This window comes from Dicentrarchus labrax, unplaced genomic scaffold (genome assembly GCF_905237075.1).
Source record: "Dicentrarchus labrax unplaced genomic scaffold, dlabrax2021, whole genome shotgun sequence".
Classification (NCBI taxonomy): Eukaryota; Metazoa; Chordata; class Actinopteri; family Moronidae; genus Dicentrarchus; species Dicentrarchus labrax.
This window is the reverse complement of record NW_026136709.1, coordinates 7,449,001-7,468,062: the sequence shown is the minus strand read 5'-3', so window position 1 is coordinate 7,468,062 and position 19,062 is coordinate 7,449,001. Positions and strand designations below refer to the sequence as shown.

At 39.1% G+C, this 19,062-nt stretch overlaps 1 protein-coding gene across 9 annotated transcripts in view; it reads left to right on the top strand.

Annotated features, from left to right (window-relative positions):
- The window catches only part of col11a1a (collagen, type XI, alpha 1a), an 81,702-nt gene extending 68,878 nt beyond the window's left edge, over positions 1-12,824 (top strand). For 8 of the 9 annotated variants that reach the window (XM_051410667.1, XM_051410670.1, XM_051410668.1 and 5 more), the window contains 13 exons: positions 2,476-2,529; positions 3,745-3,852; positions 4,177-4,230; positions 4,695-4,748; positions 5,554-5,661; positions 6,772-6,825; positions 6,921-6,956; positions 7,104-7,157; positions 7,275-7,521; positions 8,214-8,326; positions 8,778-8,846; positions 10,540-10,773; positions 11,323-12,824. In XM_051410667.1, coding sequence (XP_051266627.1) covers positions 2,476-2,529; positions 3,745-3,852; positions 4,177-4,230; positions 4,695-4,748; positions 5,554-5,661; positions 6,772-6,825; positions 6,921-6,956; positions 7,104-7,157; positions 7,275-7,521; positions 8,214-8,326; positions 8,778-8,846; positions 10,540-10,773; positions 11,323-11,469 — 1,332 coding nt within the window. In that variant the 3' untranslated portion in view covers positions 11,470-12,824. The remainder of the gene's footprint in view (positions 1-2,475; positions 2,530-3,744; positions 3,853-4,176; positions 4,231-4,694; positions 4,749-5,553; positions 5,662-6,771; positions 6,826-6,920; positions 6,957-7,103; positions 7,158-7,274; positions 7,522-8,213; positions 8,327-8,777; positions 8,847-10,539; positions 10,774-11,322) is intronic. The other variant, XM_051410675.1, reaches the window with a different exon arrangement.
- The last annotated feature ends 6,238 nt before the right edge of the window (positions 12,825-19,062 follow it).

Sequence of the window (19,062 nt, the reverse complement as noted above, 5' to 3'; positions counted from 1 at the left end):
AGATTGACCAGTCCGCTGGTCCTGTTGTAGGTATGTCATTGTTGCATGTTGTTTGGATGTGAGATGTCTTGCTGACTAAAGCTTTTGACAGTTCTAAAACCATGACTCAACAAGCCCATGTGAAATATCGTAGTCCTATTTTAAAATATATGAAGGGAGTGTGTATCTGTTGGCATTGTACTATGGCTTCTTAGCCAACAAACCGGGTTCCCGCCTCACTTCGCAACAACTCCTCCTCAACAACTCAATCTTGGCAGTAATGCAGGAGAGATTCATTTTCATTAAAAGTAGAGTGGGGAAAACAAAGTGGGAGATTTAAGGGGTCAAGGCGTTGCACCGTCTGCGAAGAAATCCACCTCAAAGCCTATTGAGAAATGAATGGCAAGATGTGAAAATCATTCTTTTTTTTCCTAGCAAGAAATTGAAAAGGCTTACTAAAAAATAACTGAAAAACTGGAACCGTGGGTTCCAAACTCATTTACGCCTTTGTGGCAGTGGGAAGAAAGCGTGAGAGATATAGCAAGTCTGACACATTATTGATCCATGGCTGCTTGACTGACAGCCAGAGCAAAACAAAGGCATAACATGGACATGGTAAAGTTGTTAAGAAGTTATTAGAGGAGAAGGGTTGGCTTAAGGAGTGCCCACCAAAAAAACAAAAAATTTAAACAAATAAAAGATTAATGTGTTGCTTGTAAGATGATCATCATCACAGATGTTTGTCAGCCTTGAAAGGATCCTAGGTGTCTACTTTGAGAAACATTAAAAGTGAATGTTTCTATGATGAATATTCTCATTCTATCTAATAAGGAGATCCCCTTCCTGCACCCCACAGTATGAGGTCGAGATAGTCTGAAGCCAGTAAGCTGCTTTTTGAATGCACACATCTGAGATGGAACATTAACATATTTCCAATATGACGTGAATCTCAAGGTCCACATGAAAAAGAGGAGCTATTCTCCTGAATTTGAAAGAAAAGTCACAATCTCTAGTGACTGCATTTCAAAGAAAGACTTCAAGGCTCAGCCCAATGGAGGAAAAAACATGTCATGCATTTTTAAACCAGGGTTGATTGCTTTTCTAATGTGCCCAATGAATTTACATTCTGAGTATTTAGCATGGTATCAGCATATGCTGCACCTAAATGGCCTAGGGATTATGGTAAGGAAAAGGGCTATTTTATCACACACAGTCTTTAATCACTTTGAAAAAAAAGGGACCTGTGATGATCCCTGCTACTCCCCGACAGGTTGCTCCTGTGAATACATAATTCCACAGCAAGAGTTGTTTAGGATCTGTTGGCCCTTTTTATGTCTCCTCAGCATTTTGCCTGTAGAAATTTGCGACAATCCTTAAATCTCTCTCTAGCATGACCACTGATTCTGAATAAGTCAATTTAGCATAGCAGCAAATTTAGTTTGATCTGATTTGCTAAAGCCTTAATACTGCAAATGTATTCACAACATTGCTCCTTGAAAAAAGAAATATGGAAAAGTAATTAACCTCATCTGGCTTTAACAATTTTTTTATTTGGGTTCAGGTCACTACTTAATTTTTTACCCTTTTAGTAACTGGTAGCAATTTTATTCAATTAAGAACAAAACCCACTGAAAATGCTGCAGAGCAAACAAAAAAATGCTCTGGTAACCTTGACTAGAAGTACACACCTGTATATTGACTCTGTATATCATGCTACCACTGAAACGGCTCTTTGTGCTGATCAAGACCCTCCGTCTTCACTACCAGTAAGAGTACACATCAGGAGAAGATGAAAGCTCCAAGACAGGAGGCAAGCTCACATTATAGGCTCTCAGTCAATAGCACTCAGGCCTCAGTCGGCTAGATGAGAGTGGAATTTGGATGGAGAGCGTTTTTGAAGAGGAGCAACTGGAGGTGAAGTTCAAAGAAATCTTTGTGGGCCTGAGAGATCATGACCAAAAAGAAAAAATGACCTGCCGACCCTCAGCCTGACTGAAGCAGGCTGTGTGTGTGTTCTCTGTGTGTATTCATACATGGCTGAATGGATGGATATGATTGTATGTTTTCATGGGCAGACAAAAGCATGTCCAAGTCATTCAAATACATTTTAGAATAAGTAGTAGTGTACATTAAAGGGCGCTGGATTATCATCCCTGTTCAAAGAAAGCACCCATGAAGTATTTATCAGGCAAGATAAACTTTTAAGTGTGAAATCTGATAAAAGTAGACTGAAATGCCAAGAGGCTGTGGAAATGACCTGACAAAATCTCAGGTGGTTATGATCATTCTTAAAGACCAAAGCATTTATAGAGCATATATATGATACAACATACAAATAGATACATAACTAAGTTATTTTTGCTTACTAGTGGTTAGCCTCTGAAACAGTGTGAGAGCTCAATGATTAACATTCACTTGTTTGTACAGTCTTGTTGAACAGTTAGTGTGTGGACGCTGTATTGAAATGCTAAAGCAGTGTCCTGTCATCCTCCTCAGGGACCTCCGGGGGCTGCTGGTACAGAGGGCAGGCAAGGAGAGAAGGGCGCTAAGGTAACAAAATCAATTCATCCTCGCACAGTAGAGCCGTCTCAGCAAGTCCCTCGGCTGTTCTCCCCCCTCACCATATCCACATTGTTCCCCCTCTTGAATTAAAAGCACAAAAACGCAGAAGTAATTTAATTTCCAGCATAGATTAGATGGAAATTTATGGACGTAGCCTATTTGAGTTTAACTAAGATTCACTTGTTTCCTGTATTGTGCTGTGACTTTATTTCAAGACCGACTAAAGGAGTAAACCCTATTTATGTCCAGCCCTCAGGTATTCAGGAGTTATCATACTCTTTTTAGAGTGAATCAAGGCCCATTGAAGTTCTGTGAGATGGCACTTGTTTTACACAAATCTCCTGGTTTCATCAGTTTATAAACCTATCCTTGAGATCTGTTGCTTTGTGCATAGGCAGAATCAATTAGCATCAGCTGCTGCACGCTCAATGTAAATCACCTGATTCTTGAAATTCCAAAGAAAGAATTGCAGCTGCAACACACGATGCTTGTAATAAATTCAGTGAAGTAGTTCTGACCGCTTTGCAATAAGCCTGTAATCTGTGAACACCTTGCAGCTCAAACTTGCAATTTCCATGAGCTGTGTCTAGTCTCTGTGCATATTGATGTATTTCAGATTACAGCTGGTCAGCTGTGGCACACTGTGATCTTGAGGGCATAATCATTTTCTCATGAACTTGAAATGAAAACATAGCTGGATATAGCACCATCTATTGTTGTCCCTGCTCCGAACCTTATTTGGAGGAACATGAACACTTGATAACTCAGACTGTTGTTTACTTGTCCCCATTTACCCGATCTACATACTGCATGCTGTCTCAACATAATTTAAAGCTAAAAGCAGCCCGCAGCTGAATTCTGAGGAAAATACTCTGAGATACTGAGATCCTCCGAAGAACACCTGACAACAAAATATCAAGTGTTTCTGCAGATTTTAGAAGCTGTTGCACATATAGATTTTTAAATACCAATCAATACCATTAGAAAACGACACAAAGTTTGTTATTGTTTTATTATTTAGATTTTTGTAAAAAAAAAAAATAATAATTTAATTAGACATAAATTTGACCAAATTTTATTTTTTGCTTCTCAAGATATCAGGAAAATAGTGGCTTCAATCCAAAAATATAAACAATTATAAATCCCTGCTTTACTTTTACTTTCTTTGTCAGGCTTTCACAATACTTGTTTATCCATATGCAGGGTGAGGCAGGTGCCGAGGGCCCAGCAGGTAAAACAGGACCAGTTGGACCCCAGGGACCTCCAGGAAAGCCCGGTCCAGAGGGTCTGCGTGGCATCCCTGGCCCTGTCGTAAGTCTGAGCCACAACAATGGTCTTTCCCTTTCCCACTGCATATAGATTCAGCTCCACTCTCAAGCAGACATGCATTCTCAAACACAGACACACACCCACAATGTACACACATAAAAAAGTACTGCTAAGGCATGATGATAGACTTCATGGAATAATCAATACATCCATTTGGCTTATACTTTAGTTTCGCTTGTTTATTCCAGCACACTTTTTCCCCCTGTTTGGGCTATTAATCATCGTGCTGAGCACAGAAAATCAATGGCAGGCCAGAGAAAATACAGCAGGCTATAATGCTCACTACAATTGAATGGCTTTCCACAGGGTGAACAAGGACTGCCCGGCTCCCCAGGACAAGATGGTCCACCTGGCCCCATGGTTAGTATGCATAATATCTTCCCCTCTCTCTCCTTGTTTCTCTCACTATTTATCTATCTAGCTAAAGCTGGAGGAATATTGTTTCACTTTTGAAAGAGCTAGGCAAGAAGTTTCCCCTTGGTTAAACTTATTCCAAACCTACAGCCTTACTGTACTGAACATACATAAATGAAGTTTCTACAACAACATCTCACCTGTCTCCAGATTTGCATATTTCCCAAAAAGCTAGACTGTCCTCATAAGACATAACTATAATGTGTGGATGGTTTCCATATTTTCTGCAGTTTTTTCTGATTTACTCTCTATATAATGGATGATTCTCCTCCCACTTGTTCCTTTCATGTTTCTCTTCCTTATTAGCTAATTTTCTGCTTCCCATTATCTGTCTCACTAGTTTTTCTCACCCTGACTTTTTTGTCTTTTCTTTCTGAAATTGAGTTTTAACTTGTGGTGTTGTTGTCTAGGGGCCTCCTGGTCTTCCTGGTCTGAAAGGTGACCCAGGGTCTAAAGGTGAAAAGGTGAGTGTAGGCCTATTTCGTGTGACTGACTACAAGCTAGTTTCATTTCCCAGGTCCCAAATAGGCTGAAGATAAACCTGAAAAGAGTGAAAGGAACCTTTGTGATTTTCCTGACCTCTGTCAAGGCTGCTCACCGCTTACACAAAGCTTCAATGACTTTGCAACTGATCAAAAACAATACATCTTTTTGAATTACAAAGGAGCGTTAATACCAATGTAGGCTTATGTTAACATTTAGGAAACAAAATTAGTTTTTGCTATAGCTGCTGCAAGAGAAAAACTCTTTATAGCATTGAATATGCAGCTGAATGTGATGTATCACTCTAATCTGTTTAATCTTGCTCTTTTCTTTGCTGCCACTGTCAAATTTGCTGGTGAAATATAACTGCAAAGGATATTCAGACAGCACACATTACTCTATCTAATTTGCCTCCCACACACTGACACGATGGCTTGAGAGAGAGCAGTTTAAAAGCACACAATAGAGGCGTCGTGTTCTGCGCTTTAAATCTTGTCAAATCGTTGGGCCTGGTTAGAGCTTGCCTATTTCAGATTCAACATCTTTGTGTTGTGAAGTGTTGGTGTTTTTTACCTGTTGCAGGAGAGACATTTCAATTATAATTCCTGAGGATTTTTATTTTAATGAAACTTCACTCCACAGCCTCCCATGTGCATTTGAGATTTGTGGAAGAAAACAGTTAGTTCAGTCACACATGCATTCAGCAAGCAAGTTTGAGTACACAAAAGGACATTGCTGCTATCTTTGATTGTTCTTTGTGTGTGCACATTTGTTTTCGTCCTGCAGGGTCACCCAGGTTTGATTGGCCTGATTGGACCCCCTGGTGAGCAAGGGGAGAAGGGAGACAGAGGTTTGCCCGGTCCCCAAGGTTCTCCTGGTAGCAAGGGCGATGGTGTAAGTAATTGATGACTCCATTCCCACATTGGTCCGCGGGGCCATTTGCCCTCCACATCTTGCCATTTTTTATCCCCTTTGCCCTTCCACTGTGGCCACAGGGCTTGCCACAGTCACTTGCTGTTGATTAAAACCCACTGAAAAAGGCATCGTATTGCGGCTGAGCTCTGCACTGCAATGCACATCTGTTCACTCACCAGATCCACAGTCAGCACACATTGTGTTGGTTCTAGACAGACTGGATTTCTCATTCGTATTACTCAAAAGTGGCTTGGATAGAATTTTATTTATTTCTAGTTTTCCATTGCATCCTGAACACTACAGATTTTATTTTTACCACTTGTTTCCACTGTGGTCAGCTTTTGTGTGTCTTCTGCCTACTTTGATGATATAATATTCTGCATTGTGGAAAACACTGATAAGAGTTTCCTTCTGAACCACAGCATTAAAATTAAAATATTCATCTAAACCACTGAGCCCTGCACGTAGACAGGAAGCAGTACTTAAAGAAGGTTGAAGCCCGGTCTCAATAAAGGACTGATGACAGCCTTCATCCATTTTTAAATAAACATTGCAGAATGACTGAATATGCTATTCTGTCCTGCTGTGGCCCTCAGCCTGCCCTGGCATAGTGATTTAAGGTGATGGGTTGGATTAAGTATCTGGAGATTAAGCCTAATGAAATTGTAATGTCCCCCTTTGTCAGAGCACAAGGGCTTCAAAAAAGTTTTCACTCAGTATACCATTTCTATTTTAGGGCCTGGAAATAGGCCTTATATTGTTTGGCTTCATTTCCTGACAAAAAATGTACGATGTAATTGTGAATTGCTGGGTTCAAAGAAACGGCACCCCATAAGTGCAGTGTTTGCTCTTCTCTTGATGGCTAAAATAAAGACTTCGTCTCTATCTCAGTTAATAAAAATCTCCATGATTTTATGAGAAACCTTCTTACCATTATGCATCTGTTCAGCTCATAAAATAAGTATTCATTCCATGTCCCTGGTCCTGTGCCATTATATTCCAGCTTTATCATTTCACTCATTATTAAAGACAATAATACTTTTGTCTCCAATTTTTCTTCAATATATATCTGCTTTCATCTTATCACAGGGTATCGGTGGAGCTTCCGGTCCTCTCGGCCCCCCAGGTCCCCCTGGTCTGCCTGTAAGTCTTTTACTGATTCAGTCATTAATTTAGATTCTACACTGATGATAGAATGACTTTGCCAAATTACTGTGCTTATGTCCTGTCTCACGTAGGGTCCCCAAGGTCCCAAGGGAGCCAAAGGTTCATCTGTGAGTACTATCAGTGTTTTTAAAGGCATATTGTCACTGTGTGTGTCTGTCTGTCTGTCTGTCTGTCTGTCTGTCTGTGTGTGTGTGTGTGTGTGTGTGTGTGTGTGTGTTAGATGTATCTTATGTTTATTCGTGTTTCTATTTCAGGGTCCTGCTGGTGCAAAAGGAGACACTGGTACAATTGGTCCTCCTGGTCCTCCTGTGAGTATTTAAGACTTCTACTGTTAAAGTACACAGTACAGTAGCATTGTACAAAATCTAAATCTAAATTATGTATAAAATCAGTCTAAAACAGTTTTTTCCCACCATACCCTACAGGGCCCACCAGGTGAGGTTATTGAGCCACTGCCCATCCAGTCACCCAAGAAGACCAAGCGCTCCAGTGACATGCAATCAGACGCAGCCACTACCATCATGGACTATGGCGAGGGCATGGAGGACATCTTCGGCTCACTCAACAACCTCAAACAGGACATCGAACGCATGAAATACCCCATGGGCACACAGAACAACCCTGCCAGAACATGCAAAGATCTGCAGCTCTGTCACCCAGAGTTCCCTGATGGTAAGCTGAATCAAATGAGTGTTAAAGTGTTATAGTGTTAAATGTAACATTTTATATGAAAAACACATCTCTCTTATCAGCGTAAATCACAAAGTCAGGCTGAGACATAACTGAGACGCTTGAGTTTCTCCCCTTTTTCTTAAATATTGTGTTGTTCAAGACACCTTTTCTTCTGACAAACTAATACTCCAGTGAACTTTTTTGTTGAAAACAGTGATAGAGAACACTGCCCAGAGAAAATTTTCTCATCAGTGTTTCCTTTGATATCTTTTGGTGTGTCTGTTTTGGAAAATTTGTGCTCACTGTTTGCAGTCTAATTAAGTACTTTTACAAGACTTCTGGGCCCTCTGTCTCCACTGTATCATTAGAGGCTATCAACATGCAAAGAGGTGCAATAAGAGTGATACAAAGTTTTCATTTACAGTGGTATGGATTGGTTTAGGTTTATCATTACTTCTGTTGAGGAAAAACATTTTGTCAAAATTGCACATGAATTATACCTCGCTTCAGGCATAATGATAACATTTTATCTAGCAGCGTATAAGCTGGGAAAATGAGCAGTAAATTACTCTAAAGCAGAATTTCACATAGGATCAAGGAATCTAGCACATTTAATTTTCAAAAGGAGCTTTAAGCCATTTTCTGTGGACATTTGCAGAACAGGATGTTTGAGTTTGCTTGGTTCTCCTTAGGCGAATACTGGATTGATCCAAACCAAGGCTGCTCCGGGGATTCCTTCAAAGTCTACTGTAACTTCACCGCCGGGGGCGAAACCTGCATTTATCCAGATAAGAAGTCTAATGGAGTAAGTGACTTTGGATTTGTACCCAAGAGATTCATAACTGCCTGTTTCTAATCATAATTTCTCATCAAATATTAAGCCATCATGTTAAACCAACGCATCAACAAACAACACAACACTAGGCTGAAGTTGTCAAAGGAAGCCATTAGATTTGCTTCAGGGCTCTAAGCTTGTATAGATTTGATAGATTGTGTGCAAACAACACCAAAAAAACACCAAAAGGCAAATACTATAGAATGATTTGACTGTCTGAAGTTTGTGAAAACAATATTTTAAAGATATTAAATAACAAACAGGTTTATCTTCAGCTCCCAGATGATAAACTTTGATGCTACCCTTAAGGCTGTGCTTTATACAACAAGCTTTCTTCATGTGTACTGCATGCCTCTACAAAATATAATGCCCATGACAATGTCTGCTATTAATATTCTCTGTCTGGTTTTGTTTTCCACAGGTCAGAATATCTTCATGGCCCAAAGAAGTCCCTGGGTCATGGTTCAGTGAATTTAAGCGTGGCAAAATAGTAAGTCTATAGTGGCATACTAAATGGACTGATCTATCTATGTATGTGTAAAATGGCAAGCAGCTCCTAATAGGCTCAAAAAGCAGCACCACCCATGAAATTGTGAGGCAGTGACCAAAAGTTGCTTCCCATAAAGAAATCCCAACCTACCTAATGGTTTTAGTGTTCGTAGTTTTAGGCAAAGACAGGGCAGAGAGAATATAAGTGCATGGGATAAACTTTTATCATGAACAAGATGGGCTTATAGTTAAAATAATCTACATCCTTTTGAACTAGTGCCTCATTTTTTGCTATTGTCAGAACATTACAATTCTTAGACTGTTCCATATAAAGTAGAGAGCATCAATAAAACATTACAGAGGATTCAAGTAGAATGGTGCAGAAATTAGTATTCCAGCATTGCCCTCTCTGCCCTTGAATAGTTAAAAAATGTCTCAGTAAACATCAGCTACTGTTTCTTATAGTCAGAAATAAAAGAAACAAGTTTGTCCTGCTCCATCAAACTGGTGTCAGGCTGATGTGTTTCCGCAGATAAAGACTTTAAAAGACTGACTGTGATAGAACGTTATACAGCTCTGTGGGATTAGAAGTACTTGGGGAGTAAAGTACTTCTCCTGGTAACGTAATAAGGGCACTTTTAATGCGCAGGTTCACACAAAGTTAATGTTCACATCTGGATCATGTGTGTTGTGCAGTTTCTCGAAATTTCAGCTTTTATCAAAAGAGTCAAAAAGGGTCATAAAGTTGACAATGAATTAACTCAGACTGAGATTATATTGTTAAATTAGTTGACACTTTTCTACTTTGTTTACATTGACACAAAATACCCTGACAAACTGTTGTACACGCATGTCTGTCTCTACTTCAAGTTAACCTAACTGAAAAACTGTAGATTTAATTTAGTAATTAGTTCACGTTGGCCATGTTAGAATTAAAGTCCAATAAGACAATGCTTCAGTGAATAAATCCTTGTGTAGTAGTGTCTCTTGGTTGGGGACGTTAATGTGAACCTTGAATCCATCTGAGCACGTCAGTCAGTCTGACTGTTTGAGCAAACATGACTTTGTTGAACAGAGAGCTTATAGGTAATGTCTAGTAGTTATATTTAAACTCTTCGGCAGGCGATTTTAATGAAAGTACTGTGGCTCCATTCAGTAATGGTAAAAGTAATTGTGACAAAGCAATGGTGTTAATGTTATAATGCAGCTTTTAGCCACTCGCATTGTAAATGCTATTTTGTGAATTATCTAGATTAGATATGATTAGATATGGTAGCAATGGTTACTGTATATTAACTGGATAACCTCTTTCTAATTGTTAGAGGTATTCTTACATCAGCCAGTTTGTTATACTGTAATTATTCCTTTCCTTAAATTTCTTTAGTATAATCAAGGAAATTAGTTAGATCAGCTGAATCTTAAAATATTTTAAATGCCTTCAGCATTAATAAATTAAAGAATAAGAAGAAATCAATATAAAATTCTCCCTGGCAACCAAAACATTTCTGAATTTATTTTAAACTTATTCTGTTGTTCACATATACCATTCCTTCATATTTTTAAACATCTCTTTTATACTTATTTCTTATTTTGTTTCTTGTTTTTTATAAACATAAATCCAACTGTTTGATTAACCCTTGACCTCTCTCTCTCTCTGTCTCTCTCTCTCTCTCTCTCTGTTTGCCCACCAACAGCTTTCCTATGTTGACGCAGATGGAAACTCAATAAACATGGTACAGATGACCTTCCTCAGACTACTGACAGCCTCGGCCAGGCAAAACTTCACCTACAGCTGCCACCAGTCTGTGGCGTGGCATGACGCCACCAGCGACAACTACGACAATGCGCTGCGCTTCCTGGGCGCCAACGATGAGGAGATGTCCTATGACAATAACCCTTATATCAAGGCCCTCTCAGATGGATGTGCGGTAAGCCCTGTCCATAGATACTGTTTGTCTAAATGAGCAAGGAGAAGAAGAGTTCAGTCTGTCACTGGCATCAAAATGACGGTGTTCTAGCACAAATAATGTGGGAGCTGTTTTGGTGTTGGTGTTGGCTTTCAGGTTATTTTTTCGGATTTGAGTTATTCTTGCTAGCTACAGCTATCAAGGGGAAAAACTCATTAAGAGGCTATTTTCCAGCAAAAATCAAGCACTATTTCTGACACATTTACTCCTGTGGTGTTTCAAATAAAAGCTGAAGAACTGTCAAGCTTTGAATAGTTGTAATCAGTTTTTCATCCATTTGGCACTTGCTGTACATAACTATAACTCCTGAAATGAAATCACATTAGAACTGAAACAAGGAAGAGTGGAAAGCTATGGCTGTAGCTGATGACAGTTTTCCCAGCAGCTCAAAAGAATGGAGTGGCCTAATGATCAACATTTAAAGCAACATGTGACAAAATGTGTGTTTTTCTGGTATTTTCTTGTCTAATTGGTTCCTCTGTATCTCCGTTTGTGTCTCTCCTTTTGCAGACGAGGAAGGGCTACGGAAAGACTGTGATGGAGATTAATACTCCCAAAATCGATCAGGTTCCAATCATCGATGTCATGTTGACTGACTTTGGGGACCCTAACCAGAAGTTTGGGTTTGAAGTTGGGCCCGTATGCTTCCTTGGCTAAATATAAAAGAAAAAGAAAAAAAAGGACTTGATGGGGCCAGCAAAGAAAGTCAAGTTGAGACGTTTTGGGTACCACCAAACCCCATTTCTAGCCCCCCACCCTTTTCTATGCCACATGCAAGTTTTGAATAAGAGATGGTGTAGCAAACATGTCTTTCCATGTATGTACGTGTAACCCAGGAAAATACTTGTTGCCCTTGTAGGGCTCGAACCACATGACTTAACCACGTTATGGAGGAAAGGTGAAGGACATTTGAAAGCGTGGCAGAGGAGGGTGAATCGGAGGTAGCCAAGAGAGGGGGTCAGGCGACATGAGGGGACACAGACCCCCTCTCTGGATTCTCCAGGTGCTGTATAAAAACGACTACAATGGTGCTTGTTCAAAAAACACAAAAAGTATAAAGAGGTGCTAAGAAAGAAGGTGTATTTTGCTAATTATAAAAAACTGTAATTATTATTTTGTACAATACTGTTATTTCTGAATCCACTTTCAAAACTTGCATGTGTATCAGATTCTGCTTCCGGCTCTTTAATTTCAATGTTGGTTAGATATACAGTGTAAGTTAAAGACATCATTCAATCAAATAAATTTAAAATTCTGGTATTTTTTTTTGTTGAACACATACTGTGTACCTTGTCATGAAGCAAATAAACTGAGCATTCAAACAATTCTCTATTGCTAAATTAGACTGTATGCCCTTTGTATATATTAACAGTAACAACGCTTGAGGTTATTTGCTGTTCTGCCCTTGTGACCGTAGGTGAAACAACTGGAAGTATCACACCAGCACGTATACGGCAACATCTCCCACTAATGTTGTGATCCTGTGCTAGTAGGAAGCGATCATGGCATTCATTTTTCCTTTATTTAATTCTATTTGTTGTTTTTTTCTGTTTTGTTTTCTGACAGGCTTTTTATTTTGGTTGTATACCTCAAACTTTCTTGATAACCTGTAAGATGCAAGGATGTTATGCCCTGTATATACCTTGGTTAAGCAATTAAGTTTATATATTTTGGGTGGGGATTTTTTTAAGAGAGAAATACAATAACTGTTAGACATCCACTGTTCAAATCCTTCTGTGAATGCAATGAAAAGCCCTTTAGGTGACCCATTTTTGTAACTAAAATGAGAAAATGTTTTAATGTGCTTTTTATAGTTCATTTAAATATTAAAAAATGGATTCTAAACAACAGTGAGCTGAATGTCTCAATGGTTTGTGTAAGATGACTTTGGAGTAGATCTACCTACTGTACATGTCAAATGCTTTAAAACAAGGCTATGTTGATTAGACTAAGACTCTGGGCTGGTGCAATTCCATCTCTCTTGAAACCAATAAAGTACCATCTTACAATAATTTCCTTTCATTCTGAGTATGTGAATGGAAACTTGAATAAAATGTCTCTTTTTGTTTGTCATAGGAAGAATAAAAAAATGAACATGTTATTTAATATTCCTATATTTGCAGCTTATTTCCAATTGCCTTTGAGGAGGATTAACTCTGGACTTGAGCTATATTTCACTACATATATGAGTCTGCCATTTCAAGAAGCCTGAAAACACACACACACACACACACACAACTCCACTGGATATGTTTTTTGCATTCAACCAGAGGGGAACAGAGGGCTCATTATACAAAAAGGATATAAAGGCTCTAATAGAGTGGGGAGGGATTTTAGCACAACAATCTTAGCATATGTTGTACACAGCTACATGTTATGACAAATGTGAATTATTTTCTATTTTTTATAACGAATATGAATTTCAGTTTGGGCTTTGCTGGGATTGTGCCTTATTGTCTTTGAATTACCTGCAAGTCTTTTGATCGCTTCTACAAAGAAGAACTGGGTGTGTGACTTCTGAGTGAGAACATTTTGAAATTTTGTCTGTGTCTGGTGGGGGAGGTTGTTGTCTCCAGCAAAGCGCAGGAATGGAGGTGTGAGCTGAGGCTTTTTCTCACACATGCAATCCATACCATGATGATTTTATACAGATGTGACATCACTGGAGCAATCAGCTAGTTTGCTAGGTTTAGCAAAAAGTCAGTCTTTATGCTAAGCTAAGTTAACCAGCTATTGCTTCATAGTGCTTTAAATCTTCTAATCATAAAGCTAAAAAGCTTATTCCAAATAAATATCAAATTATTGCATTTCTGCTCCTTTATCAAACAAAAGTGTCCAAAGTATTTCTCATTATGATCCTATTACAACTGTGCAGATTGTTTCACTGCAATCCTGCAACTCTTCTCCTTAAAATTTAAAAAAGAACCAAAAAAATTGGCCAAATTAGTATTCAGTCCTGACGGTCCTCCTTGAAACAATTGTTAGTGATGGCCTGTGTCACTTCAAAGGACTGACCACCGCTAAACCTTTTATTTTCTCCTCGAAGAGTGCAAAAGAAATCCACATAATAACAACTGACAAGTCTGTGGTGAGCAGCAAAAGAAATGGACTTTGTATTCGTTTTATCTTTCTTTCTTTGGAGTGGGGGTCTTTGTAGAAAAGCGACCAAAGAGAATACTCATGTGGAACCACACACACAAGGAAAACAATCAAAAAATTCTCCCCCGTGGCTTCAGAGGAGAATTCAGCCCCATGCTCATGTTACTTTCAACTTGCTTTTGACTCCTTTAACAAATACTGTGTTTGTCTCAGGAGATCACTTGCATCCTTAATAGGTCTTTTAACATATTCAAGACACACAGTTCATTTAAATGAAGCAATCAAACATCTTTGAGTTGTTGTGCAAGATCATAGTAATAATCTCCTACATTATCATATAAATAAGTGTCAGTTTTGCTATTCTCAATCACTGATTGTTAAAACACGATAGTGATTTAAAGTATATCCATTTTATAAGAACCTCTATTTGCTGTTGTAACCACTGTGTTTGAAATAAAGAAAGAAAGGAAAGAAAAAGAAGCTAACACTGACTGAACATAGAAAGAGTGCCACCTACAGACACACTCTTCATTAACAGGAACTGATGGTGGTTGCTGAGAAGTGTGGCGCAGAAACACCACAACAATAGCCAGCAGCTGGATCACAAGACCATGCCAGGATCCGTTTTATCAGGCTTCAACCTATGCACTTGTGCTCAACCACAGTGGTTCTGACCAATCAGCGATGATCCAATGACGACTTCCCAGGTGGTTCTGTGTAATAAAACATTTGGTGCAATCAGGTTAAGCTTGTTTGCAACTATCTTAAGTTATTTAAATGTCAAGTAGCTAAAATTAAAAAAGTTCCAGTTGGGCCTCTTTCTTACATATACTATCCTTCCTTAAATCTCAGTTGTATGTCTCTTAATGGCGACCATCCAGATCACAGTGACCAATTTGACATAGGAGGTTGGTCAAAACTTAAAACACTTTTATGCATTTTGACCTCATCAAGCTACGTTATATTGACTGTAACCAGTGACTGTTTTAGTCAAACATTCAATACGTAAACTGTTACAAGGACATCATTACCATGGACCATTTAGTCTTTTGCAACAGTCCCAGTTGCCCCAACATAGATGAGAGGAAAACCATTTGTGGCTGTCCAAATTGCACTTCAATTCCTCTGGATCAAAGGATTCGAAGAGATTACGACGCTCCCCAGGGATCATAAAGGGACCTGAAAGTCGCAGCAGGCTTTAAGTGTAGCTGAGATACTCATCTGAGACAAAAGAGCTGCAATCCTCCATTTGGACCCACCAAGGAACCATCAAACTCACCTTACGTCACCTTGAGACATAGTCAGAGGCCTTTTCCACTGAAAGTATTTTGGGTCAAAGTTGATTTTACAAAAGCCCATATAGGTCGAAATGTGTCTGACATTGCCATATGAGAGTGGGGATCAAAACCAGTGCGATCATGTTTTAGAGACCCAAGTGCATAGAGCTTCACATATTTAAATGGGAGACAGGCACTGAATACAAAAATCAGGAGATCACCAGTGTCACTTCATCAACTGGGGGCAATCCATCTGATAGCTGATGAGATCATTTAGTCTGAACCAAAGTGGCGGAATAACCAACTGGTCAACATTACTTACAGTATGTTAGACCCACTAGCTAAAAAGATACTGTTAAGAAAAACAAAGCATACACTTACAACCTACAGCTTTAAGTCTTGTTTAAGGTTGGCAGTGCAGGCACTTTAACTCTGTCAGTGCAGCTTACTTTTTGGGTAGAGTTAGGCAGAGAGAGAGACAACAATTTCAGCCCTCTTTGTTGAGCATGTGTGGGTGCTTTTGGTAAAAACAGGTTAATAATTCACATTGTGCAGCATTTTTTCTTGGGCTTTCAGGTCTTTTCTTTCAGATTCTTAGCATATTAAGTTAGCAGTAGTGAGATCTGATAGCTGATAGCTGAAATCTCCTTTCTACCACATCCTACCAAATACAGAATGACTATGATATTATTAGCGTTTCAGTATAATAAATGTCACCTTTTCAAGAGGTAATTCTGGCCATTTGCAATTAGTGATAAAGCGAGGCTGAAAAAAGGTCTAAATACCAGCAGCAAATGCACACAGCCTGAAGCGTTTAATGCTCGGGTTTGATGGCTTACTGAGTCACACCAGGAAAGTATATTGGAAAATTAATTAAATGTTTTGTATTACTCAATTATCATAATTTTGTTTTCAAGCAGAACAAGAATAATGTTCTTCATGACGTTCCACAAATAAATGCAATTTAGTTAAAAGGACCTTAATTGAATACGTTTTGAAGACTGGGAGTTGTCACAGTCACAATAGTGGGCTCTGATCGGCCAACTGCAGCAGTGGCTCCTCTGGTTCAAATGAGGTAAACCAGCTGAGTGGAGGCTTTCCAGTATTAATGCTACATTCTCTAGTGGCAAACAGGACCAATGTTAGATTGTAATGCTACTGAAAATGCCCCCCAAAAGGTGGCTTTTTGATACAAAACAATGGCTTTTTTTATTTTAATTCCTCTACTGAAATGTTGCCTAAAACACATCCCAACCCTCACCTTTATAAAATAAAATAAAAAATAACGCAACCCTATCACAAATGCACTGATGTACAGTAAACCTTTCCCTGTACCAGATTTCAAATCATCCATATGTACTTCAAAGATTGATTCCTCCAGAATATAATACAGGAGGGAGCATCTCCACACGACAGATGTGTTAGCACAGTATGCACACTTCATTTTTACTATTCCTATACAACCTACCAACCCAAAGCAGTGCATTAAACATGTAGGCAGGGTGCTTCATCGGCACAAATAAGGATTGAGTGGCAATCATTTTAAAGCATGATCCTGGCTCTCAGCTCTGTGCAGTCCTCAGAAAGAAACCTAGGAAATCTGCTCAATATACTGGAACCCAAGGCACTGATCTCCAAACACTCTGTCACCATCACATCCATTCTTAGTAAACTCTGTGTATGGAAATAACATGCTCTAAGCTATTTTTATGATTCTGTTGATTAGCAACCCCAGCAGCTTTATGTTACTGGCGAGATGACGGTGATCAGCTACTGTATGGTGCCAGGGAGCTGAAATTATTTTCATAATAATTGACTATTACATGTGTATATGTCAGTGCCACATATCTGCTCTGGGACTGTGCAGAATTGCTGCTGTTCAGGGTCTGTCAAGGCCTCCAGTTAAGAGTCACGTAAGAGCAAGGTTATAATCAGACGACTGAAAAGCAGATCTTGCAGTTATTTATACACCCTTCTCAGAAAAGATTCCAAACAAATTCCAAACTCCTGCCAAGACGAGACAGAAATGTGAGGTAGATCATTCCCATAACATTCTGGGGGCATCAGCAGCAAAACGGTGGATAAAAGCCTGTCAAACAAAAAGGTATTCAGAATTTTCTAGGATTTAAGTGGATGTGCAATTTCCCTCTCGGTAAATCAGCTGCCTGATATGTAATAAGGGGAGTTTTCATTTTTAAAAGGAAAAAGATCTTTGATTTAAAACACCATGAAGCATCTGCCAAACACAAACGGACCTTGTAAAGAGATATGTTCAGTATAACCGTATATCGGTGTATAAAGAGAATAATGTTAATCCAATAATGTTAGTCTTAATCCAGCTCTAAAATACAAAAAAACAAAAGTGTGTTTGTCAATATGCCAATAATATAATTTGTGTGATTATTGTGTGTGTACGTTCAGCAAAGGCTCTACAGGCTGTCGACTGTGATCTGTGTGAGTTTTGCTTTATTCTGTGCAAACATATCCATCACATTTTGGCAGTTTGTGTCTGTCATCATCCCAAATCAACTGCTTTTTCAGTGTTGGTTTTGTGGCATTGCAGGATATTTCAAATGCATATCGCAAAGGTGGTACATTTCTCTGACATCCGCGGGTGTGATATAGCCCCAGGGTTATAAAGTATGACGCTGCATGACTCACAGTCTTCAAAGAACCTGACAATGTGTTCACCTTTTAGGATTAAATGTCAAAGATTTTGACAAATTGCTGTTGAATGTGAGTTGTGTAAAACTGCAGGTCTGTTGAGGTAGTTTGCTATCCTTTGAGATCGACTGTCTTTTTGATCATTTCTGATCTGATTGGCTCATATAGTTTACTCTTTGTGCCTTTTAGTTTGGCCTCTCTGTCATTAGGCCACTAGGCAGTCAGAAGTACAGCCATTAAAGGGAAACACACTTATTTACTTTCTTGTCAAGATGAGAGGATCACAGAAGACCTAAAACCTTTAAAGCTCATTAATCAATTATATCTTATTTATTTAAAGGTCCAGTGTGTAACATTTAGGACAATCTATTGGCACAAATGAAATATAATATTCAGAGGTAATTATTAACTTTATATTTGCTGAGTCATATTTCTTAGCTGGGCACAGTGACTTCTTGGATTCTCTGTTGACATAACCTCCTGTGAAACCACAACTTGTCATTTTCACACTGTGGCTTTTGTAAAGATTAAACAAACAGGATGAAACATGTTGATTAGTAAGCTTTTTAGGGGCGATACGTGCAATCTATAAGCTAACTTACTGCAGCTTCATATGTTAAGTTATTCATTTTAAGAAGACCTTCTTATTATTATCCTTACACAATAACGGTCCCCTGATTGTTAATCATTGGTATCTTACTGCAGCACATCATCAAGTAGTAATATTAATGTTCCATTCCCTGCAGTGGTAATCATGTGATGGAGAGACACTGTCAGGAAAGAGGCATGTTAACAGTTTCTGAATCCATTGTAGCAGTCAGAGTGGACTCCAGGCATCAGTCACTCTCAGAGCCTCCTCAGAGGAAAACCTCAGACTGCCATTAATGATTCAGTGGACAAAATGACACTCCTGCGGTAGCCCTGAACAGGTGCCTGGTGTGTATGGTTTTGTTCTATGTTTGCCTTTCAAAATCCTCAAGTGGACTTCAAGGCCATATTTAAAAAGGGAAGATAGAGAAGCGGAGGGAGTGATCAGAGAGCCACACCAAGTGATTGTGAACAAGCCCTAAGGCACATGCCAAGGCTACCCTCGTTAGAAAACCTGAGAGACCGTCAGCAGCAGACCCACTGGGACCCATAACAAAGCTCACCACATACAACGCTTCAAAGACACGCTCTCATTTGAATAAGTTCTGATGAGCCCTGCTCT